Here is a 22013-nt window from a genome sequence, read left to right as displayed (position 1 = left end):
AAAAAAAATTTTTCAGGAAGAAAAGTTCAAGATCCGCAGCATCCACATCACATCACATACTGAGACTTCTGGTGATATGTGAAGTCATAGAACTTGAGTATGATTATTCAAATTGGGGACATTTTTATAGTCTTTTACTTGGTATATTTTACAGTAGGGAATAATTCTAGGTATACCTATTTTTCTTTTATAAGAGGAATTTTTTTTTGATGGAGATAGTCTTCCAAATTTGTTTCCTAGCGTTTGCATCTAACAGTTGAAGCTTTTTCGACAGTGAATTTAATAAATATGGAGGAAGAGATCCTGTGGCTATGCAGTGACTACTGAATTCTTTAATGTGCTTCGGCAGGCTAGGCCTGAGGGGAATTGGTGTGGTCCCACAAGAACAGAAGACCAGCGCCCCCTTGAGGCGAAGCCAAAAGCTGCAGTAGGAACACAGAAAATTCTTTATGCTTAGATAGTAGCATAGATAGATAGTACCAGGTTTTTGAAAGTGCAGTGTCTATTGATTTGAACTCAGAGTCAGTCTCTGAGCACCCACTGTCGGGCGGGATGACTTCACTGTGGGACTTCACTGTTTATTGACCTAGTGTCTGGGTTTAGGAAGAAATGTTCCATGTGTCAATACAGAGAACTGGATTGTTTTGTCCTTGTAGTGCGGAGGAATCAGCTCAGAGCCCCTCACGTGCTGGAATTGTACTCTGCGCCTGAGCGGTTGTCCCATCCTGAGCACTTCTAGTTTTGATATGGTGTGCCGGTGAGAAGGGAAGAGACAGCTAACGGTCTCGAGGTTTCTTTCTCTTTAATCCTACTAGTATTAATGACATTGACTGAGGCCTAAGGAAGACGGTAGGCAGCAGGCCTCAGGGGAGAAACAGCCGTGCAGAAACATCTCACAGCCTTCACATAGTCTCCAGTATTCTGTGGCGTGCTGGGCATCAGGCCCAATAATTTTATTTTTAATGTAATATATGGTGGTTTTCTAAATTTTAAAGACATACTTTATGTATATAGATGTTTTGCCTGCCTGTATGTCTGCGTATCACATACGTGAAGTGTTGGGGTGGCCAGAAGAAGGTGTCGGGTCCCTAGTATCTGGAGTCTGCATGACCATGAGTCATCATGTAGGCGCTGGCCATTGCACCTGGGTCTACATAAGAGCAACACAAGCTCTTAACCTCTGAGCCAATTCTCCAGCCCTAAGTCTTCTAATATTTAAGAATTAAAGAAGACAAGCAGCAACTGGGAACGGTGGCATACCCCTTTAATCCCAGTATTCCTGGCAGGGTCAAGGTCAGGGTCAGGGCCAGTCAAATCTGTGAGTTCTAGGCCAGCCTGATCTATAGTACAAGTTCCAAGGCAGACAAGGCTACACAGAGAAACTCTATCTCCAAATATCAAAATACCTGACCAACCAACCAACGGACAGACTGACCGACCACACACACACATACATACACACACACACACACACACACACACACACACACACAAGCTGCCACACTCTCAGTCTCAACTCAAAGGAAGCAAGACCATGATTGCAGTGTGCTATTCTCTTGGGCTGTGCCAAACTTTCCTTCAAGAGATTCTTCCAGCAAGTCACTACTTTAGGGTCAGTAACTTTAGCATCTTGTTATATATTTTTAGTAGCTGTGGCATTGGAGTGCTTACCCAGCAGGAATGAAGGCCCGAGTCTGATCCCCTGCATAGTGGAAGGCCAGGTGTAGGTGTGGTGGTACCTGTGCCTTTAACAGTAGAACTCTGCAGGTGGAGGCAGGAGGATCAGAAATCCAAGGCCTTCTTCAGCTACATGGTGAGTTTAAGACTGACCTAGGTGTATCATCAAAGGCTTAAGTGTGTGTTTTCATGTATTTAACATGTGGTTAGTCCTGACACATCAGGCATACTGTGAAAAAATTTACTTCCTATAAAGTTCACCCAATTGGTTCATTAAAAGTAGTCTCTACTCCAGTGATATATCAAGAGACTGACCTGACCTGAAGTTATGAATGACCTGTTTCCTAACCTTTATTTCTTACTTTATTAAAAACATCTAAACACAGCTTTCCAACATTCTTACAAGCTGTCTTCTTTGCTCTTGGATTTCCGAATCCTCTGGGTTAGGTGCAGTAAACTCATGATGATGTAATCAACCCTGCTAACAGCTCTGGTTTCTGTTGAACTCTGGACTAGTGGAACAAATACTTGATGCTTCTTCAGCCCAAAGAGGTACTTCTTTATAATTTTTAAAAAAGATTTATTTATTTATTTTATGTATACTCTATACTGTAGCTGTCTTCAGACACACCAGAAGAGGGCGTCAGATCCCATTACAGATGGTTGTGAGCCACCATGTGCTTGCTGGGAATTGAACTCAGGACCTCAGGTAGAGCAGTCAGTGCTCTTAACCTGCTGAGCCATCTCTCCAGCCCCAAAAGAGATGTTTTTATATTAATTATAGGGTTTATTCTCTTATATCCATGAGAGATGTTACAGATAGTACTGGTAAAGGATATCAATTTGTAAATCTATCAAACTTGTAAACGATTTGCTAAGAATTTAAGTGATAATGGTATAATTGCATTACTATATATTATAAAGTAAAATAATGTTTCTTCAACATTTCATTATTGGAGCCATAGTATTTATGTATTTATCATGCATTTATATATTTGAGGCAGGGCCTTGCTATGTGCAGATCACTGTGCAGCCCTCACTGCCCTGGAACTCTTAATTACTTAATTACAGGCTACTTTTAATTAGCCTGTAGACCAGGTTAATTTCAAACTCACAGAAATCCACCTGCCTCCACCTCTTGAATTCTGGGATTAAAATTGTGTGCCACAGAGCCTGACTTGGGCTCACAGTCCATAATGACTCATCAGTTTTACTTAGTCAAGCATGCCTGGAAATAGCGTTATTTCGGGGTGCTGGTCGGCAGTGCACACTGATCATAGGGAGCACAGCACAGGTAGGCTGTGTTAGGTGTTGCATACACTGAGAAGTAAATAATCCCTCCCACAGGTCTCTTGGTAGTAAAAAGCTCTCTGCCTTAACCAGGCGCATAACCTCATTCACAGCTATGAATAAGCCTGGCTATGCTCCAGTAAAACACAGCTTAAGGCTTCCGACATGCGAGTACCATAGCATTCTGAAAAGTGTTTTCGAATTATTTACAATACAGTAATATACAAGGTGGCATGTACCTGTAATTCTAGTACTCAGGAGGCAGAGGCAGGAGGATTCCAGCTTGGAGACTAGCCTGGCCTACACAGTGAAACCTTCTCTCAAAAAACCCAAACCCAAACCATCATTGTCAGCTCACAGTGCATGGTGTCAAGTGAATAGGGAATCGTCTTCTTACTAGCCTTGCTCCTGATTCTCTGACAGGTCAGTTTCTGCCACCTTGATGGCAAGGAAATGGATGAGATTTTACTCAACCCTCCTAAGGTTACAAGTAGCCCCCCTGTCCTAGACCTTAGACACTTCAATTTAAGCACTTCTACCAGTCTCAGAGATATATTATTACTCTTGAATTTGGGAATGGCACGACTGGTTCCGGCCCTTTGTTACATAGATCAAGCTATCTAAAGCCCACAGAAGCAGAGGGACAAATTGTTGCAGTATAGATATGTAGACTAAGAGCAGCAGACACTAGAATGGTGCTCCACTTGCTTGGTGAATGATTTTCACAGAAATGAAAGAAATGCTATCTGAATCTAACTGGAAAAAATATACTATCTCTTATTATAAATAGCCATTTTAAAAAATGCTGGATCTTATTATATCTGATTTGCTGATTAATTCAAAGTGTAGTACACATTTCTTTTTCAAGTATAAATGTATACTTGAAAAAGTATAGTTGAAGATTTTTCTGCTTAAGAAAAAAAATCCGAATTCATCCCAATGCATCCCAGAGTAACTAACTCAAATTCCAGATTCCTTGCAAACGCTCGGTTTTCTCTGCCTAAGTTCCCATTGCCCCTGGGGAGCAGCCTTACTTAGGATCAGAGCGGTTGATGGCCCAAGGCAAGCCTCCAATTCCCAGTACCTAATTTAACTCATTCTCGAAACCCGGCCCAGTTCCGCACAAAGCTCCTCCCACACTCCCGCCCACCTGAGACTCCTCCCACTCTATTCGCGCGCGAAGCACAGTTCCCTCTCGCGGAGCAGCTCCACCCACTCTCCCGCCTGCTGTGGAAGCTCCGTCCAACCTATGGCCCGCCGGAGAAGCTCCACCCACTTCACCCGCCCGCGAAGCTCCGCCCCCTCCTGCCCGAATCCCAAGCCTTCTTCCTTTGCTTCTCCCTCTCCCCGCCCCTACGGATGCCTTTCATTGGCTAAGACGGCTAAACCGCGCGGGGAATCCAGCAGTGCCACATTCTGATTGGCTAAAGTGTAAGCCGGGCCCCTTGTCATTGGTTGATACGAGAAACCAGCAAGAGTGGCTGTGCAGCGGGCGTGCGGCTGCTGCTTTGTTGCCGGAGGGGGCGGCGTTGGAAGTTGCAGGCTTGCGGGACCAGCGTTCCCGGGGAGAGGAGTTGCGCCGCTGTTATCTTTCGTCCAGTAGTCTTCGGCCAGTCCCCGCCAGACAGTAGCCATGAGCGGCGGCGTGTACGGCGGAGGTGAGTGAGCGCAGCGGCGCCTCGGGGCGTGCGGACCGGAACGACCGGCCCGGTCCCTGGTCGCTTCCGTTTCCCTCCGGTCCTCAGCGGGCCCTTCCGGTCTTTGGCCGGTGCTTCCGGTCCCCGGATGGGCCTCTCCTCTACTTCGGACCCAGGGTCCGCGCTCAATCGGTTTCCGACTTGTCCTGTCGCTGTTCCGAGATGGCCTCAAGGAAGGGCTTCGGCGTGTCTTACACTTGGGGCTCTAGAACCGGCTGGACTCTGATGGCAATCACCTGGCACGCCGGGTCCCTCGCTGTACCGGTTCCGCCGCGCGTTAGTCCGGGGCAGCTCGCGGAGGTTCCGGGCCCTCGGGGTGGGCACTGGGTGCGAGTTGTGCCCGGTCCTGCAGCAGCTGCTGCAGACTGGACATCGTTCTAGGTGTGTTCGGTCCCTAGATGAGTGGAGCTCTGAGGTACAGACTGCTGTTCCCCTGTCCAGCTGGGCAGGAACCTTATATAGATTGGCGATAACGAAATCAAGGCTTTTAAGCATTGTTTTGTTTTTTTGTTTGTTTTGTTTTGCTTTTGATTAAGAGTAGCTAACTAGTTAGAGACTCTTCTCTGGGGTGGATGTTGACAGGAGATGGTGCTGCTGTCCTGCTCGTTAACGAAGAAGAAAATATTGGGAAGAGTTAAACAGCTCAAAGTTTAAAGACTTTCTTTGTAAATTGGGAGGAAATAGCTTCTGGGATGATGCAGAGGCGTTCTTTTGTCTGCAGTGTACCGGTAACACGCACCTATAATGAGTTAAGAGTATCCTCACACTAACAAACTTATATCTGGATTGGGTCAGTAGATCTGTGCCCTCTGGAGTTTTAACTTCTGTGTAGGGTTTTGTAAGAATGAACTGTCGCAGTTTGTCTAGGAGCTGTAGTCTTTTCCCTGGCAAGAAGTGTGACAGTAATAATTAGAGTTAGCTAATATTTATCGTGCTTATTACTCTAAGTGCATTTACACATTAAAACATTGAAGACATTTAGTCATTGTATCCTGTGAGGTAAATATTTAAATACATTTTACAGATTAAACTGGGACAGAGAAGTTAGTAAATTACCCATCTCACATAGTTTATTGGTCACTTTTCAGTTGCTGCGGTTAAAAAAAACCAAAAACACCTTCTAGAAGGAAGAGTTTACTTTAATTCCAGAGGGATGAGAGTGCAGTGTGAGGGAGGCATGGTTTCAGGAGCAGGAGTCTGGGCTCACATATCCAACCTCAAGCATGAAGCAGAGAGCAAACCGGAAATGGTGGGAGCTTAAACTCAAAGCCTGACCCCAGTGACAGCATTCCTGCATCAAGGCCTGCATCTTCTAAACCCCCACAACCAGCACCACCAATTGGGGCCCAGGTGTTTAAATATCAGAGTCTATAGGAGACATTTTCATTTAAACAGTTGCATATGCATCTCCTTTTAAGATACGAATTTTTCCAAACCGATATGTCTAAATAGCTCTGTGATTCTCTTTGGGTTCCTCTTTGTAGCTAGCACTGAACTGCATAGATTGGGCATAGATTAGCTTTAACTAGAGAAATAGAAGAACTTGTCTTAAGGCCTTTGCAGTCTAGAAATGTAGGTAAGTAGGATTAGTGTTTTAAATTTTGAGGGGGTACCCCATGGACAAACCAGCACTGAGAAATCAAAGTTCATTATCCTAGGAGGCTTGCTGTTTGGGGTGAAGAACTTGGAAAGTAAAAATGGAGGCTATTCTCTGGATTGGACTGAGAAAGATTGCCAGCTTTTTCTCTCACCACTAAACTGTCTCCTCACGACTGGGGGTTGTAACTTAAATGATATCTTTATTAGATGCTTTTGACTTGGCCTGTGTATTACACTCTGATTTCCATGCTCTCCAGTTTTCATATTTTGCTGAGTTTCTTCATTTCATGAAACAAAACATAATTTCCCATAATTGATGAAATGGTACTCTGATGTATTGGGTGGTTTTTTTTTTTTTTTTTTTTTTTTTTTTTGTATTTTGTTTTGTTTAGTGTCACCAGATTCTCTTGCTGTCATTTGTACCCTACCTGTGCCTGTAGAGATGACCTCTGGGCTTTCTCAGCCTCTGGTTTGAGCTTTGAACTTTGATTAGGTGTTGGTAGGGTACTGTACTTCTAGCCTGTGCTTTTTGTTAAAAGCGGGTGCTCCCCAGCCAAGTTAATAGTGTCCCAATTTGGATGTTGGATTGTAGAGCCTTCCTGGAGGTTGGCGTCTGAGCCTGGTCCTCCCTCCCTGGAGAGGCAGCTGGAGCTCTCCGCATCATTCCGCTGTCACCAACAACTATCCCCACAGACAGCGTTCTAGGTTCTGGTACCAGTTTCTTCTTGTTTCCTCCGTTTAAGGATTATGAGGGTTTCCCTCTGTTCCTCCTTCTGTGCCTGGACCATAGATGTTTCTAACTAGTCCCTTCTACCACCTGATGACTCTGCTACCTGATGTCAGTGTACCGTGTTTTTCCTGCTTAAACCTCCACTGATAAAGCAGTGTATGACTCGCCATATTTTAATTAAATAAATCTTGAAGTTGTATTTAATACTGGGTTCAAGCCAGACATGGTGGTGCATACTTTTAATCCACTTGAGAGTCAGAGACAGGAACTTTTTGAGTTCTGCGACAAGCAAGATCACATAGAGAGACCCTGTCTCAAAACAACAATGGTAAAATCTAGCTAATGATGTGTGGATATAATGGATTTTTACAAAGTTTTAAGTACTCTCATTTTATATACATGAAATATGTCCTTTGTTGAGACGAGAGTCTCTCTATGTAGCCCTGGCTGCCCCAGAATTAGTTCTGTAGACCAGGCTGGCCTGGAGCTCAGAGACCTGTCTGGCTCTGCCTCCATTTACTGGGATTAAAGCATATGCGATTCTCTTTTACTTTTAATTCTCTTTTAATCTCCTCAGATGAAGTTGGCGCTCTCGTTTTTGACATTGGCTCGTACACAGTGAGGGCTGGCTATGCTGGGGAGGACTGCCCTAAGGTAAGAACAGTGATACTAATTACATGGGTTGGCAAGACTCATCTGTGCAAAATTAAATTCAAGCAGCAACTGAAAGCAACAATGACAGTAGACCTGTCCTAATGAGAGCGTGGTCCTCCCACCATGTGCTGATGTCCCAGGTCGATTTCCCCACGGCTATCGGTGTGGTGCTGGAGAGAGACGACGGAAGCACGATGATGGAGATCGATGGCGACAAAGGCAAGCAGGGCGGGCCGACCTACTACATAGACACCAATGCCCTCCGCGTGCCCAGGGAGAACATGGAGGCCATCTCACCGCTCAAGAACGGCATGGGTATGAATTGGCTGTAAACAACAATGTCTCACAAGATGAGCAGCAAGTGTCTGTCTGTTTTAACTCCATAAAGTAATATTTTGGATTATGAAAATACAAAAATGTATAAGAAGTGTTCCTTTCCCTTAAACTCAATCCGGAGAGTTTGGTGTGTGCACAAAAACCTGCTAGACACCTGATTAAGAGCTCTGTGGATGTGGTCAGGAAGCAGTGGGCTCAGAGAGTTTGTAAAGGATGTAGCTGCTGAGCCTTGCTTGACATGGATAGGAATTCAGCTGCCCGCAAGGCCAAGAAAAGCAGAAACACACCAGCTTGTGTGACGAGATGGGAGCTGTGAGGGAAATATCTTTGAAATGCCTTACAGATATGGCTGCAGCATTGTGAGTGTTAGGCCACTTGCAGGAAAAGTAGGCAGGGAATGCTGTCTTTCTTTGGAGCACGCTGGAATGGTCCCTGGAAGCTGGCCTATGGAAACTATGTAAGGCACCGTGCGTTCGGTCACCTTTGCCACTCTGACAGTATGTAGAATCTGCCGGAGGGATGTACTGGAGACAGGACGGTAATAGAAGAGGAAGTTTCCGATGGCCACCGCTGAGAGCAGAGGTCCTGAAGGTGCTTTGAGTTTCCAGGTGGCAGAAGGCACTAGAAGATGGAGGAGGCAGAAAGGAGAGGAGAGTAAGGTTTCCGAGAGTTTTGGTTGAGGTGATGAACCAATGGTGATATTAAAAGGGAAGGCAGGCAGAAATGTTATTGTCTCTGGATAAAACTCTGAGGTAAGCTACTCATAGGAGGACTCATGCGACCACACTGAAAAGACACATGAGGACAGCATCCAAGGAAAGGGGAAAGGGGATGAAATCCAGAGGAGACCCAAGTCTTCTCACTGTGGGTGGCACAGTGTGCTCCCGCCTCAGCCGCAGTGTAACAGCGCATGTATTGTCTACCTAGGAGCTCAGCAGAGACTCTAAGGCTTTGGGGGCCGGTCACATAGGTCCACCTCTGCCTACCATATGTCAAAGGTGTGGAAACACAGGGGGGAGCAGTAACCAGCATAAGCCACTTTTCACGAACAGGTTGGACACAGTAGCCTCCTCTTAGCATACTGGGTAGGTTTCGTATCAGTGCAGGGAATTATAGACCAGTTGAGTGCCTAGACTCCAGGGCAAGGGCAGGGTTACTGTGCTCTCCCGTACGGCAAGTGAGTGTGGCCTGACTTCAGAGTGCATGGCACGTCGCTAATGACCTCGTAAGCAGGTCAGCTAAAAGTCACGGGGAAACACTGAAGGTGTGGAATTGACTGTGTGACCCAGAGAGGGTGTGGAACTTGTTGGAAGTTAAGAATGGGCTTTCTGTGGGAAACTTGCTCAGTATTTAACCAGTTGAGATGCGTGCTCAGGAAGGAGAGTGAGAGCCTTAAATTAGGGGTGGGGAAAATTCAAGAGAAAATAAGACTCAGAGAGTCAAGTTGTGGCCAGTATTCTCAGAGGTGGGTTGAGATTTCCCCAAGGGAGGCATAGGTCCCAGCTAATGCTGAAGTCCACAGACTTAAAGAAAAATCCTGTGGGTCTGTGGAGAAAATATTTGTAAACCATTGCAATCAATAATGCCAAGTAATCTCAAAAGGTCACATTTAATTGATAATACTAGTCATCCAATGGAACTGTCACCAGTTAAGCAGTGACTCATGAGCAGATGGAGGGGATGCCAGTTTTTGTTTCGGTTTTTTGCGACAAGGCCCAGCTCTGCAGTCCTGGCTGGCCTTGAGCTCACGGAGACCTGCCTGTCCCTGCCTCCCTAGTGCTGTGTGCTGGGAGTAAGGGTGTACAATGCCGTGTCTAGCTACTCTGGACTTTACATGCCTTTAAATCCTTACTTTTCTAACAGATAGTATATTTTTTGCTTTTTGTTTTCTTCCTAGCTCCAGATATAATTGTGTCTACCCTATGAGCTGCTTTCTGGTGTCCTTTCTCTTTCTTTCTTTCTTTCTTTCTTTTGGGTTTTTTTTTTTTTTAATTTTAATTTTAATTTTTTTTATTTTTATTTTTATTTTTTTGTTTTTGTTTTTGTTTTTTTTTTTTTCAAGACAGGGTTTCTCTGTATAGCCCCGGCTGTCCTGGAACTCATTCTGTAGATCAGGCTGGCCTCGAACTCAGAAATCTGCCTGCCTCTGCCTCCCAAGTGCTGGGATTACAGGTGTGCACTACCACCGCCCAGCCCTCTTTCCCTTTCTAATCACCCAAATGACCTCTAGTGAGATTTAGGTGTCTTTTTACCCCATTTATATTTGGGGCAGATCTGAGAGGCCCACCTGTAAGAACCAAAAGGAGATTCTATATGCAGAAAACAAGACATGTGTTTTGTAAAGTGCTATGTTACAAAGTAGATTCTGTATGTTGAAATATTAATTGTAAATCATAGAAATTGTCTTTTTGTCTTAGACGATGCTTGTTCGTTCATTCATTCATTCATCCATTAGCTAAGCTGTGTTTCAGGCTCTGACTCTTTTGTTCTAGTTGAAGACTGGGATAGCTTCCAGGCCATTTTGGATCATACATACAAGATGCATGTCAAATCCGAGGCCAGCCTGCATCCTGTGCTCATGTCGGAGGCACCGGTGAGGCCGCTTTCTCTTCTAGCTTCTCTAGTATATGTTCTTTTTCTTCTTTTACTCTCCACTCATTTGAAGATTTTCTTTTTAGAAAAACTACATTTATTAATTTATAGTGTGTGCATACACACACACACACAGGTGCTCAGGTGTCAGGCACACATGCAGAGGTCATACAACAGTGTGAGGGTGTCTCCACCACGTGCATCCCAGGGCACTAACTGTCGTTGTCAGGAGTGGGGACGAAGCAGGCTTTACTGCTGAGTCACCTTGCTGGCCCTCTGTTTTCTTTTATACACTCATCAAAATTTACATTTTGAGTTTGGAAATTTGGGGAAAGATTAATTTTGGTTATGGTTATAACATTGCAGCAAATGAAATAATTGGCTTTGTTTGTGAGTACCAGTTACAAGTGGGGTGATTGGCTGTTTTAAAATTCATATTTTGGATTTTGGTTACCAGATTTAATATTTAAGAATACTTTTGTTTTTAGAATTTTCATTTTCTTTTGATTTGGAAAGTCTTTATTTCTAGAACTCATATCAGCTAACAGTTTTACCTGTTGAATAATAGAGATTAATTCATGCTTTTTTGTGGGGGGAGTTGGATTTGGTTTTTTCCGAGACAAGGTTTCTCTGTGTAGCCCTGGCTGTCCTGGAACTCACTCTGTAGACCAGGCTGGCCTTGAACTCAGAAATCCGCCTGCCTCTGCCTCCCAAGTGCTGGGATTAAAGGTGTGTGTCACCACCGCCAGGCTAATTTATGCTTTTTTAAAGAAAGGAACTTAACTTACTTTCTTTCCTTTCCTTTCCTCTTTCCTCCTTTCCTCCCTTTCCCCCCTATCCCCCCTTTTCCCCCTTTCCCCCCTTTTCTCCTTTTTCCCCTTTCCTCCCTTTTTCCCCTTTCCCCTTACTTTTCCAATATGGCTCTGTAATGTGGTATGAAGTGAGTCAGTGCTTTAATTTCTCTTCAGTGGATAACCGTGTCCTCCCCTCCCCAGTGGAACACCAGGGCGAAGAGAGAGAAGCTGACGGAGCTGATGTTTGAGCACTACGGCATCCCTGCGTTCTTCCTCTGCAAAACTGCCGTTCTGACGGCGTATCCTTAAAGTATAGCAGCTTTTCTCCGTGTGCGTAAGGCATTAGCGGAAGAAGTATTTTCTAGCTCTTTACCTATCTTGGAGTATTTTTTAAAGCATTTTCCCCCCTGGTTTTGGTGTGTAATCATTGTACGCAGTGTTTGGTTTCATAAAGATAATCTTCAAGTATATCACTTCTCCTTCAAGAAGTATATCAATATCTCCTTCAAGTGGGTGGTCATATTCACGCCCTTCCTCTGCTAGGATTCACCTGCCCCTCCTCATATACTCTCCCCTCTTTCTTGTCTCCCACTCTGCCTTCCAGGTTTGTGGTGGGGACTGGGCTTGGGGGTGGTACACATGTGCAAATGCCTGTGTTTTTAATGTAGCTGAGGGATTCTTGGATTTGCAGATGACACTGCATGTAGTTTGTTTCCCTGGCTCACTCATCTGATCTGCAGTTTCCGAGTAGGCGGCAGTATTCCATCCCTTCTGGCTAAGCAGAATGGCAGCCTGCGAGTACTTCACATTCTCTCCAGGTGTGGATGACCCCTGCCTGGGCTGACTTTACACACAGTGCTGTGATGATGGGACGTGCAGGCATCGCTGGGCTGTGTTGACGTCCTTCTTTTGGCATAGATTTAGTAGGTCTGACTGGATCCTGAGTAGTAACTTTAATTTTTTGAGGATCCTCTTTACTGATTTCATAGTAGCTGGACTGACTTCCATTACCACCAGCAGTGAGGTCTCCTTTCTCACCGGCTTCTGTTAATCTGTTCTTTTGTGGTTGCGGACAGCCAATCTGATTAGGGTGAGATGAAATCTCATTGTGGTTTTGATTAGTATTTTCATGATAGCTTTAAAGGTGTTGAGCCTTTTCTCATGTTTGATGAGAGCCATCTTTTAAGAGCTATGTATTCATTTCATTGGGCTATATTATTGATTAGGTTACTATACATTCTGGTCAACTTTTCTGACTTAGGTAAGTATCCTAGATAGTAATCCTTTGTCCGATGTGTAGCTAGCAGATTCTTGCGTTTCTGTAGGCCACTGGCACTTGCAAAATCTTTGTAAAGTCATTCTGTGTTGAGTCAGCATGGGTCTCTGTGGTCCTTCTCTGCCCTATTTTGGGACTCTGTTGACTGTAGTTGTGAGCCCACCATGTTCTGGTGTTTTGTATTTCCTGCTTTATCTACATTCTTTCTTTGCTTTTTGCAGATAAACTGACTTCGGGTTTTTTTTTTGTTTTTTTTCAAGACAGGGTTTCTCTGTGTAGCTCTGGCTGTCCTGGAACTCACTCTGTAGACCAGGCTGGCCTCGAACTCAGAAATCCTGAGTTCCTGCCTCTGCCTCCCACGTGCTGGGATTAAAACCACTGCCTGACTTGACCTCTGTTTTTCTAAACAAGAACCCTTCAGTGCAGAGATGGCTCGGCGTGTATCTTCTACTTTTAAGGAACGTTAGTGGCAACTTTGTTGTGATCTTCTCCCCACCTATTTCTCTGTACTTTACCTCTTCTGGAATGTTAGTGTGTCCCAGGCTTGGGACAGCATAAATGCTCAGCAAGTAGTTGAGCCACCAGTGAAAAGCCCGGCTCATGAGCCTGCATGCAGGCCTGTTGCATGCTGCTGAGGGGCAGGGGACCTGCTCTTTGACCAGCTGCTGAGTCCACCTGTAGTTGCTGGTCAGCATGATGGGGTGTGGGACTGCCACCTAGCTGCCTCACCTGCAGTGCTCCTCCAGAACTCTCCACCGAGGTGTCACAATCTCTCGATGTCTTTGTCTCGTTTTTGTACATGTTGTTAAACATGTCTCAGTTTACTGTAAGCCTTCTTGATCACTTGTAGAGGTTTTCAGTATGTTCATTCAAACAGCTTAATTAAAGAAGGAACCATTCTGGAGTCCTGCCTGTGTAAGTCTTTTTCAAGACAGTAATTATTTACACTACCTTTTATCCCCCAGACCTGCTTTTACAGGTTTAACATGATAACATGTTTAATAAACTGGCTTAAACATTACGAGAGCCAGCCTTTCATAATCAGTGCTATCCTAGGAGCTTTGGTACTTTATTTTCCTTAATGCTTTAAACTAGATTTGCTAATGGTCGCTCTACTGGGCTGATTTTGGACAGTGGAGCCACCCACACTACAGCGATTCCAGTCCACGATGGCTATGTCCTTCAACAAGGTAACTGCTTAAGGAGGGCACAAGGGCACTTCCCAGTCTTGACATAGATGGTGAAGACAGACCAGGAACTCTATTGGAGCACATCCATTTCCCGAGTAATATGTTTTAAACGCATGGCTTTCCTCTTTGGAATGATAGTTCACTTAATCTACTAAAAGAAACCTATTCCAGTGTAAATACATTCACAGCTCCAAGGAATTGAGACTTTGGGCTCCTTCAGCCTTGTTTGATTTGGTTCTCAGGCATTGTGAAATCCCCTCTTGCTGGAGACTTCATTACCATGCAGTGCAGAGAACTCTTCCAGGAAATGAACATAGAACTCATTCCTCCTTATATGATTGCATCAAAAGTAAGCAGCATGTGAGGTTCCTTAGTGAGACCTGCCCTGCCTCCTCTCCTGGGTGGGGAAGTCTCTCAGTGTGTGCTCTTGTGTTCTCAGGAGGCTGTTCGAGAAGGCTCTCCAGCCAACTGGAAAAGAAAAGAGAAACTGCCCCAGGTTACAAGGTCTTGGCACAATTACATGTGCAATGTAAGTAACCCTTACTGTCTTTATAAAGTGTTGAGTCCAAGGATTTTTTTTTTTTTAAACAACACAGAGATTTATTACCCTGGAGGGACAAGTGGGCTGCCTCTGGATTGGGCAGAGACAGCCATGTTATGGTTTTTTAACTATCTGACAAAACGAATAGCTTAGGGGAGCGCTTTCTGTATTAGTGAAACAGTCCCTACAAACAAACTGCTACATAGCAGTGTGGAGACATGAACCGGTTTGGCTTTACGGTAGAAGCAGGCATGCTGTTTTATACTGTGGTTGAGAAAATGGTTTCAGTTTGTGTAGTACTTAGTATAGCTTAGGTGTGATTCCTTCCCTAGCATTTATCAGACATGAAAAAGTGTGTGTGCTCCAGCAGTGGGCCAGTGAGACTGCTGGAGATCTGTCTGCGTGCGTAGTCCTATGTAGGTCAGAGATCGGTATATTGCCATCTCATAGATACATACGAATTTCTAATAGTTAAAGGGTATGAAAACTAGTGTTGACTTAGTGTATTCTGAGAGTATGTTGTACCCAAAGTTGTGTGCATTAGAATGTGGAAAATTCTTGGAATTTCCCATATCAGCCTGCAGGCCATGCTCATTTCACAGCAGTCACTAGGAATTTCTATGGGCTATGATGTGTCTGCATGCCATAGTCAGGTGATAAAATCTCTTTTAAAATCAAGTCACTGGGTGGTGGTGGCACACTCCAGCACTTGGGAGGAGATGCAGTTGGATGTCTGAGTTGGAAGCCAGCCTAGACTACAGCATGAGTTCAGTGATAGCCAGGGACACACAGAGAAACCCTGTATCAAAAAACCAAAGACAGACAGACAATAAATCAGGTTACTTTTAAGGAAACGAATGATGTTCTGAAACTGGTTTAGTTTGGTGGGGCAGTGGTGCAGGTTTCTGGTTGTTTTTAATCTTTTGTTATTGTCCCATAAGTAGTGTAATTGAAATAACTTGTGTAATTATAGTTGTAGAAATGAATTTAATTTATGCTATAAATTGTAAATTCCCACTTAACTGTAGAGTTATCCTCTTCAAATGACTGAACCCTGAGAAAGGGGTCTGATGCCAGTCTATAGTTTATCACATACAGTGCACTTTACAAAAGCAGATTTCAACTGATTGCTAACTTCTCTCTGTCCACAGTGCGTCATCCAAGATTTTCAAGCTTCTGTTCTTCAGGTGTCAGACTCTACCTATGATGAACAGTATGTTTTCTGTCTAACTGTGTATTGTACTTTGGGAATAAGGGCTTTTGTTTGTTTAAATATTAAAATGTTGTAGAATATGTTAGCTTGGAAACAAAGTATATTCTGAATACTGCGCTTAGGAATTTGTGCTCTAATTTCTCAGAGATTGGTAGCTCCTTATAAGTGGATAATAATTTTGAGCAGGGTGGTTTTGCGTTCTGTGAAATACTGTTTACATTTGTAGAGTGGCTGCACAGATGCCAACTGTTCACTACGAATTCCCCAATGGTTACAACTGTGATTTTGGTGCAGAGCGGCTGAAAATTCCTGAAGGATTATTTGACCCTTCCAATGTAAAGGTGCGAAAGCTAATGTCAGAACTGGTGTGGCTTTTCCTGTGTAGAGAATTTATGAGATTACAAATCCTACATAAGACTCAGTTTGCCAATGGGTGCCTTCCATGTGAACACCTACCTTCTTGTTCTAGGGGCTGTCTGGGAACACGATGCTGGGAGTCAGTCACGTGGTCACAACGAGTGTTGGAATGTGTGACATTGACATCAGACCAGTAAGTGCCAGTCCCTACTTGTTATTGTCTCTTAGAGCAATGAAATGCCCCAAATTTGGTTTGCAACTTTGGCCACTGGCTTTCAGGGCAGTTTATAACCACGAGGAAAGAGCTGGACACGCTGATAAGACCAGTCCGCTTGGCTCCTGACTTGCACTAACTCTTCCGTGAGTGTGGCTGTGGCCGCTGGACTGGACACAGCAGAGTCTTAGAACATTTTACCCTCACAAAATTTCTTTGGTCATTACTACTCCAGATTTCCTAAAATGTAGAAAACCTAGATACATAGAAATTGGTGATTTTTCTTGACTTTTACTTGTAGTTTTCAGGAAAGTGTGGTTTAAGTGTGCAACTTTTACATGATCAGATCAGATGACTTTAATATTTGTTCTGCTATGTCAAGTTTTTAAACTGTTGATATTATATCGAATTGATTATATAATATACTCATCTATATTATAATTTATTAAGCTATAGATTTATTTCATAATCCACATACTATCTTGGTTTTCAAGTTAATTTGCTTAAAGTATGATGTGAATCGATGTGAGTGTATAAACACAAAAGGCTGTTGGGGACCACAAAAATAATTTCTTTTAAGTGACTTAGCAGCCTACACCACTTCTAGGATAGTTGAAGTAATAGTTTAGAATTGTGTGTGTGTGTGTGTTTTGTATATGGAGGGACAGTTCTGTGGGGTTGAGTGTCGTTATACTGTCACATGGATTCCTGGGAGCAGACTCATGTCCCTATGGGGCCCACTGAGCAAATTTTCTGCTCTAAGTGTTGATGGTTTTTGTGCAAGGTCACTTAAGGATTAAATAAATACATTTGCAAGAGTGGAACTTTCTATTGAGATCATTTTCTATTACTTAATGTTGTTAGCAGATGGGACCCAATTTTTGCATTTTCTGTTTCAAAATTTAGATGATTTAGATACTTGAAGAAGATTTTAAAACTAAGAACACAGCTAGTTAAAAAGGCAGGCTGACATTTACGTTTTGATAAATACATGCAAAGTAGAAGTAAATACATTCCTTACGAGTATGAAGTTGTTTTTATTTGGGAGGTTCAGCCTGTGTTCTAAAGAAGTTGCAGCATTCCTATAAAAGGGAAAGCATTTTAGCTAGGAGTGTTTCCAAAGAATACCATCATCTGTCATGATCATAAAACAATTTTGTCTAATTTAAAATACCATGACTTTCAGATGAACAAATTCTAAAATGTACTTCTGATATTAGTAGCTGTGTGCTAATAAGACTTATGAGTTTAAGAATAATTGTTTTATGTTAGTGGCTCTGGGCTGGCAAGATGGCTCAGTGCATAAAGGTGGTTGCCACCAATGTCTGATTCTCAGAATCTACATGCTGGAAAAAGAATCAACTCCCAAAGTGTCTTCTAATTTCCACATATAAGCTGTGGCATGCTTACATACACACAAAATAAATACATGGAAAAACAATGGAGTTGGTAGCTGGATCCAATTCCTAGCACCTGGCAATACTGTAGGATTGTTGGAAACATCTGGAAATGATTTTGTTTTTCTCCTAGGGTCTCTACGGCAGTGTGATTGTAGCAGGAGGAAACACGCTAATACAGAGTTTCACTGACAGGTTAAATAGAGAGCTTTCTCAGAAAACTCCACCAGTAAGTTTCTGTTCTCTGTGTTATTTAGTTGTGTCCATTCTCACTGAGTGGAATTTAATGGATAATTGTCTATCTTTACAATATGAGTAATATCTAGTAATAATCTACTTGTCCTACATAACACTATTGGTTCCTCCTCTCTTACTTGAATCTCTTTTAAATGTTTGTGTGTGCTGTGTACATTAACCCATGTATGTCTCTCTGGAGGCCAGAGGTCAAATTAGGTGTCTTCTATCTCTCCACATTAATTTACATACACACATTCACAATAAGTGCATACACATGAACACACATATACACTCACAGGGCATATGATGCTAATTTTCAAAGGAGAGGAGAATCTGGAGGGGTAATTTACATGGTGTATTAATACAAGGTATAATATGCTTAAAGGGTGTTAAGTGTTTCTGTAGAAACTGTTTTGACTGCTGATGTTACACAGTTAGAAGTGCTATTTGGGTGTTAATACACTTCAGTGATTGACATCTGCCTTCAGTATACTGCACAGTTGGAGATGGTAATCTAGGGCAGTGGTTCTCAACCTTCCTAATGCTGTGACCCTTTAATACAGTTCCTCATGTTGTGTCCACCACATTATTCTCATTGCTAATTCATAACTATAATTTTGCTGTTATGAATCATAATGTAAACACCTGATAAGAAGGATATCTAAATGTGACCTCTGAAAGTGTCATTCAACCCCCAGAGGAGTCAAGGAGGTTAGAACCACTGGTGTAGGAGAGCGTGCAGTAGAAGTTCTGACCATTGGATTTCATAGAAAGCCGACAAATACAACTACAGGCAGATGAGTGGTCCAGGGTTTGTTGAAGCGTGAATTAGGGGCTGGTTTTATGCAGCCTTCTCTGCATGAATATTCCCTGCGTGAACTATTCTTGCAGAGGACCTGAGTTCCCAGAACCCACATTGGGCTCCAGGCCTCTCTGGCCTCTTCAGGCACCTGTACTCATGTGCACATATGCTCACACAGGTGTATACGTACACATAATTAGAATAATTAAATAAGCTTTCCCCCACCCCCAAGAGCAATTTAGAAAGTTTGTCCTTTAAGGAGTAATTAAACTGAAGAAAACGGTCAGGAGAAAGGTTCCATTCTAGAACAGACACTCATCCTAGCCCGCTGGGACTGGGCCCTGTGTCACCACACAAGATAATGCACTGTGAAGATAGTCCATATTTGTGTTGGATAGAGTGCCTGTTTAGACACCTTGAAAATGATTCGTAAGAGAGGCAGATTCGTAAGGAGGAAAGGAAAAGACCCTAAATACAGGAAGTGAGACGATAGAGTATTGAGCCCGGCCAGGTGGTATAAGCCTGTTATCCCAGCTGCTGGGAGGCTTAGGCAGGAAGATCCCAGGTTCAAGGCCAGCCTGGGCAATATACCAAGTTCAGAACAGAGGCACTAAGGTTTTAGGTTTTTGAGATAGGGCAGGTGGTGTTGTCTCATTGTAGACCAGGCTGGTTTACTCAGTATTCTGTCTCTTCAGCCTGGGTGCAGGCAAGGGTTGCAGACATGAGCAACCCTGCTAAGCAGAAGTACGAATTTGGATGGCAGACGGTATGAATCCAAAGTCACTTGTGGTCTGGCATTTAGATTGGGAAGAGTTGCGATAGTGCAACCTCTCTGGGTAGGGTGGTGGGCAGAGACTTTGAAAATGGATGGAGCGCCTGGGGTGGTGCCTTTGGAGTATGCGCATGAATTGTCAGAGCTGCACTTTACTGTACAGGTTCTAACGTGTCTGGCTTTGTTGCTTTGTTAGTTTATGTTTAACAGTAAGAAATTACGTACACATATATCAATACTGTCTTATATGTCTAAATGAGATCACAAAGTATCAGTGTTAGTGATTAAAAGAACATCATAAAACATGTTTAATAGAGCTGTTAAAGGGAAGGAGACTCCAAGCTCTGTGTAGTGTCTTTAGTGCTGCAGAAATGAAAACTCAGGGGAGTGTCACGCTGAGGATATTGAACAAGTTTCCTGGCAGCGGACGTTAGGCATGGGTTTCAGTGTCTTCAGTGTAGTGTCTCCTGCCGGGTGTGGTGCTCCATGCTTGTGTTTGCCCAGTTCTCTGACTCACATACAGTTCATTTTCTTACCTTATTCAGTGAGACCTTTCCTGAAAAGTAGCCTAACCTATGCCAACTATTAGCTTAGCTATTTGACACCATGTGAAATGAATTTGTTTTTTCTATGTGTGTACATGTGTTTGTGTGCGTGCGTTCGTGCGTGTACGTGGGGGGGGTGAGGAGACACACACACACACACACACACACACACACACACACACACACACGGTGAGTGGGTATGAGGTATGAATGCTGTTGTAGCCCCCATCTGACCTCAACCTCACTATGTAGACCATAGTGGCCTGGAACTAAGCGATCTGCCGCCCTCTGTGTCCCAAGTGCTAGATTAAGTGTGTGCTCCACGGTGGCTCTAGAGGATTTTCAGAACTGAATTCCCAGGTTGGCTGTTGTGCCTATCCCAATATCCTGCTTCGTCTGTTGTAGAGCATGCGGTTGAAACTGATTGCAAACAACACGACGGTGGAACGGAGGTTCAGCTCCTGGATTGGTGGCTCTATCCTAGCATCTTTGGTTAGTAGACAAGATTCCCCTGACCTATATAGACGCCATGGTTTGAGAAAGGGACTGTTGAGAATGGGATTGTGTGCAGCAGCTTATAAAGAGTGTTTTGTCATCTGACAGTGCACCATATTTTTCTCTGAATAATTATTTATTACATCTTTTCTGGTTCTTTTTGTTGTTGCGTTTAATATTTATTCTGTACTGATAGAACTGTCTTGATACTACAAGTAACTTCCCAGTTTATATACTTCCCCCTAGAACAGTCCTCTGGGTTTTCTGGTGATTGTTTATTACAGTTTTGAGTTATATAAACTTTGAGTACAAGCAGAAATTTTCTTAACTTAAAAACAAGGTTCTTATTTGGCTTAAATATAGCACTGAAAATACTATTTAGTAAAAATATTAAGAATGATTTCAGTGCTTCACTGATCTTTGCATTTAAAACTGACAGGTGAGTGGGACATAGTAGGAATATCTACTTAAAACCACTTACATATAAAAATGACTCCCCAACCCTACTCCCCACTCCAGCAACCTCAGGCTGGCCCCCAACATGGAGTTGAATTGCCTTGGCCTCGAGCGCTGGGATGACACGCACGCACCACTGCGTTTTGCGCTGTTGGATCCATCAGTGAACATCTTGGGCCTCCGCTTGTCATGTCTTGGCCCTGGGCAGGCTTCGGTGTGCTGCTGAGTCATTTCTTCTTGAGTTCAGTTGTTTCCTGACCCCTGGTGAGGCTGTCAGGAGCTGGGTGTGTAACCAGGGCCAGTGACACCACTGTGCCTTAGTCTGCCTTGAGTTTGGAGTGTCTGAGATGTCGGGCATTCCATTTCCCTCAGAGGACCTGAAGTAACTGGCATGTGCCCAGTAAGAGGGTCCACTACTGTCCTTAGGACCCTTCCTCGTGCCTTTGCCAGCGCTTTCTAATTTCTTTTTCATGTAACAGGTATAGAGGGCTTGGTGTTCTCAGACCTGAAAGGCCGGGCTCAACAGTGCCCGGCCTGTCTCAGGAAGGCAGAAGGAATAGGGGACCGTACTGTTCTCAAGGAGGGGGGTTAATAGTTTAGCAGTTAAGGACATTTGTGTGTAAAAAGCACCCCTTTCTATTGAAAAGCGAGGCATAATTAGGCAGTGTTTCTTTCTGTTTTACAGGGCACTTTCCAACAGATGTGGATTTCCAAACAGGAATATGAAGAAGGAGGGAAGCAGTGTGTAGAAAGAAAATGCCCCTGAGGGCTCCGCCCTGCCTCCCGTCCCCTCACGTCGGTAGCTTTAGTACACTCAGGAAAAGAAGACCATCTTTTGTAGAATGTTTATACATGTTTGCATATTTCAATTTCCACTTAAATTTTTAAGGCTTTAACTGGCTCTATAAATTAAATGAGTTTGTGCTTTCCTTGAAATGCACTTATTCTTATTACAGGCATTTTATAATTTTGTATGAATGTCTATTTTCTCTAAATATTTTGCTTTCAGTAAGTACTTTCCAGCTCTCCTGTGGGTTGGTGGAGTTACTCTTTATTGACTAGTAAAAGTTACTGCCTATGCTTTTTACCTTAGGCTTACAAAACTAAATAAAAATCACTACTGTCCAACAAGGGTTTTGGATTTGTCTG

General features: G+C 43.5%; 1 protein-coding gene across 3 annotated transcripts; it reads left to right on the top strand.

The window, feature by feature from the left end:
* Nucleotides 1-4429: 4429 nt before the first annotated feature.
* On the top strand, nt 4430-21996 carry Actl6a (actin like 6A). 3 transcript variants are annotated; one of them, XM_052180658.1, is made up of 14 exons: nt 4430-4625; nt 7571-7647; nt 7788-7962; nt 10476-10576; nt 11571-11668; nt 13741-13835; nt 14078-14184; nt 14275-14364; nt 15528-15589; nt 15816-15930; nt 16059-16139; nt 17691-17786; nt 20319-20405; nt 21550-21996. In XM_052180658.1, exons 1-14 carry the CDS (start codon nt 4601-4603, stop codon nt 21628-21630), a joined length of 1290 nt encoding a protein of 429 aa, XP_052036618.1. In that variant the 5' UTR covers nt 4430-4600; the 3' UTR covers nt 21631-21996. The 3 variants fall into 3 exon arrangements, with proteins under 3 accessions (XP_052036618.1, XP_052036616.1, XP_052036619.1); XM_052180656.1 differs by lacking the exon at nt 4430-4625 and adding an exon at nt 4632-4980; XM_052180659.1 differs by lacking the exon at nt 4430-4625 and adding an exon at nt 4854-4940.
* The last annotated feature ends 17 nt before the right edge of the window (nt 21997-22013 follow it).

Source organism: Apodemus sylvaticus, chromosome 4, assembly GCF_947179515.1.
Source record: "Apodemus sylvaticus chromosome 4, mApoSyl1.1, whole genome shotgun sequence".
Taxonomy (NCBI): domain Eukaryota; kingdom Metazoa; phylum Chordata; class Mammalia; order Rodentia; family Muridae; genus Apodemus; species Apodemus sylvaticus.
The sequence above is the reverse complement of the archived record's forward strand: the minus strand, read 5'-3'. Positions and strand labels throughout refer to the sequence as shown.

Excerpts from the sequence above, each read along its gene's own strand:
- Actl6a (XM_052180656.1), top strand. The coding sequence starts at position 4,827 with ATGGCCTCAAGGAAGGGCTTCGGCGTGTCTTACACTTGGGGCTCTAGA. Across the intron at positions 7,963-10,475 it reads ACCGCTCAAGAACGGCATGG|TTGAAGACTGGGATAGCTTC; the intron begins GTATGAATTGGC and ends CTTTTGTTCTAG. Across the intron at positions 16,140-17,690 it reads GTGACATTGACATCAGACCA|GGTCTCTACGGCAGTGTGAT; the intron begins GTAAGTGCCAGT and ends TTTTTCTCCTAG.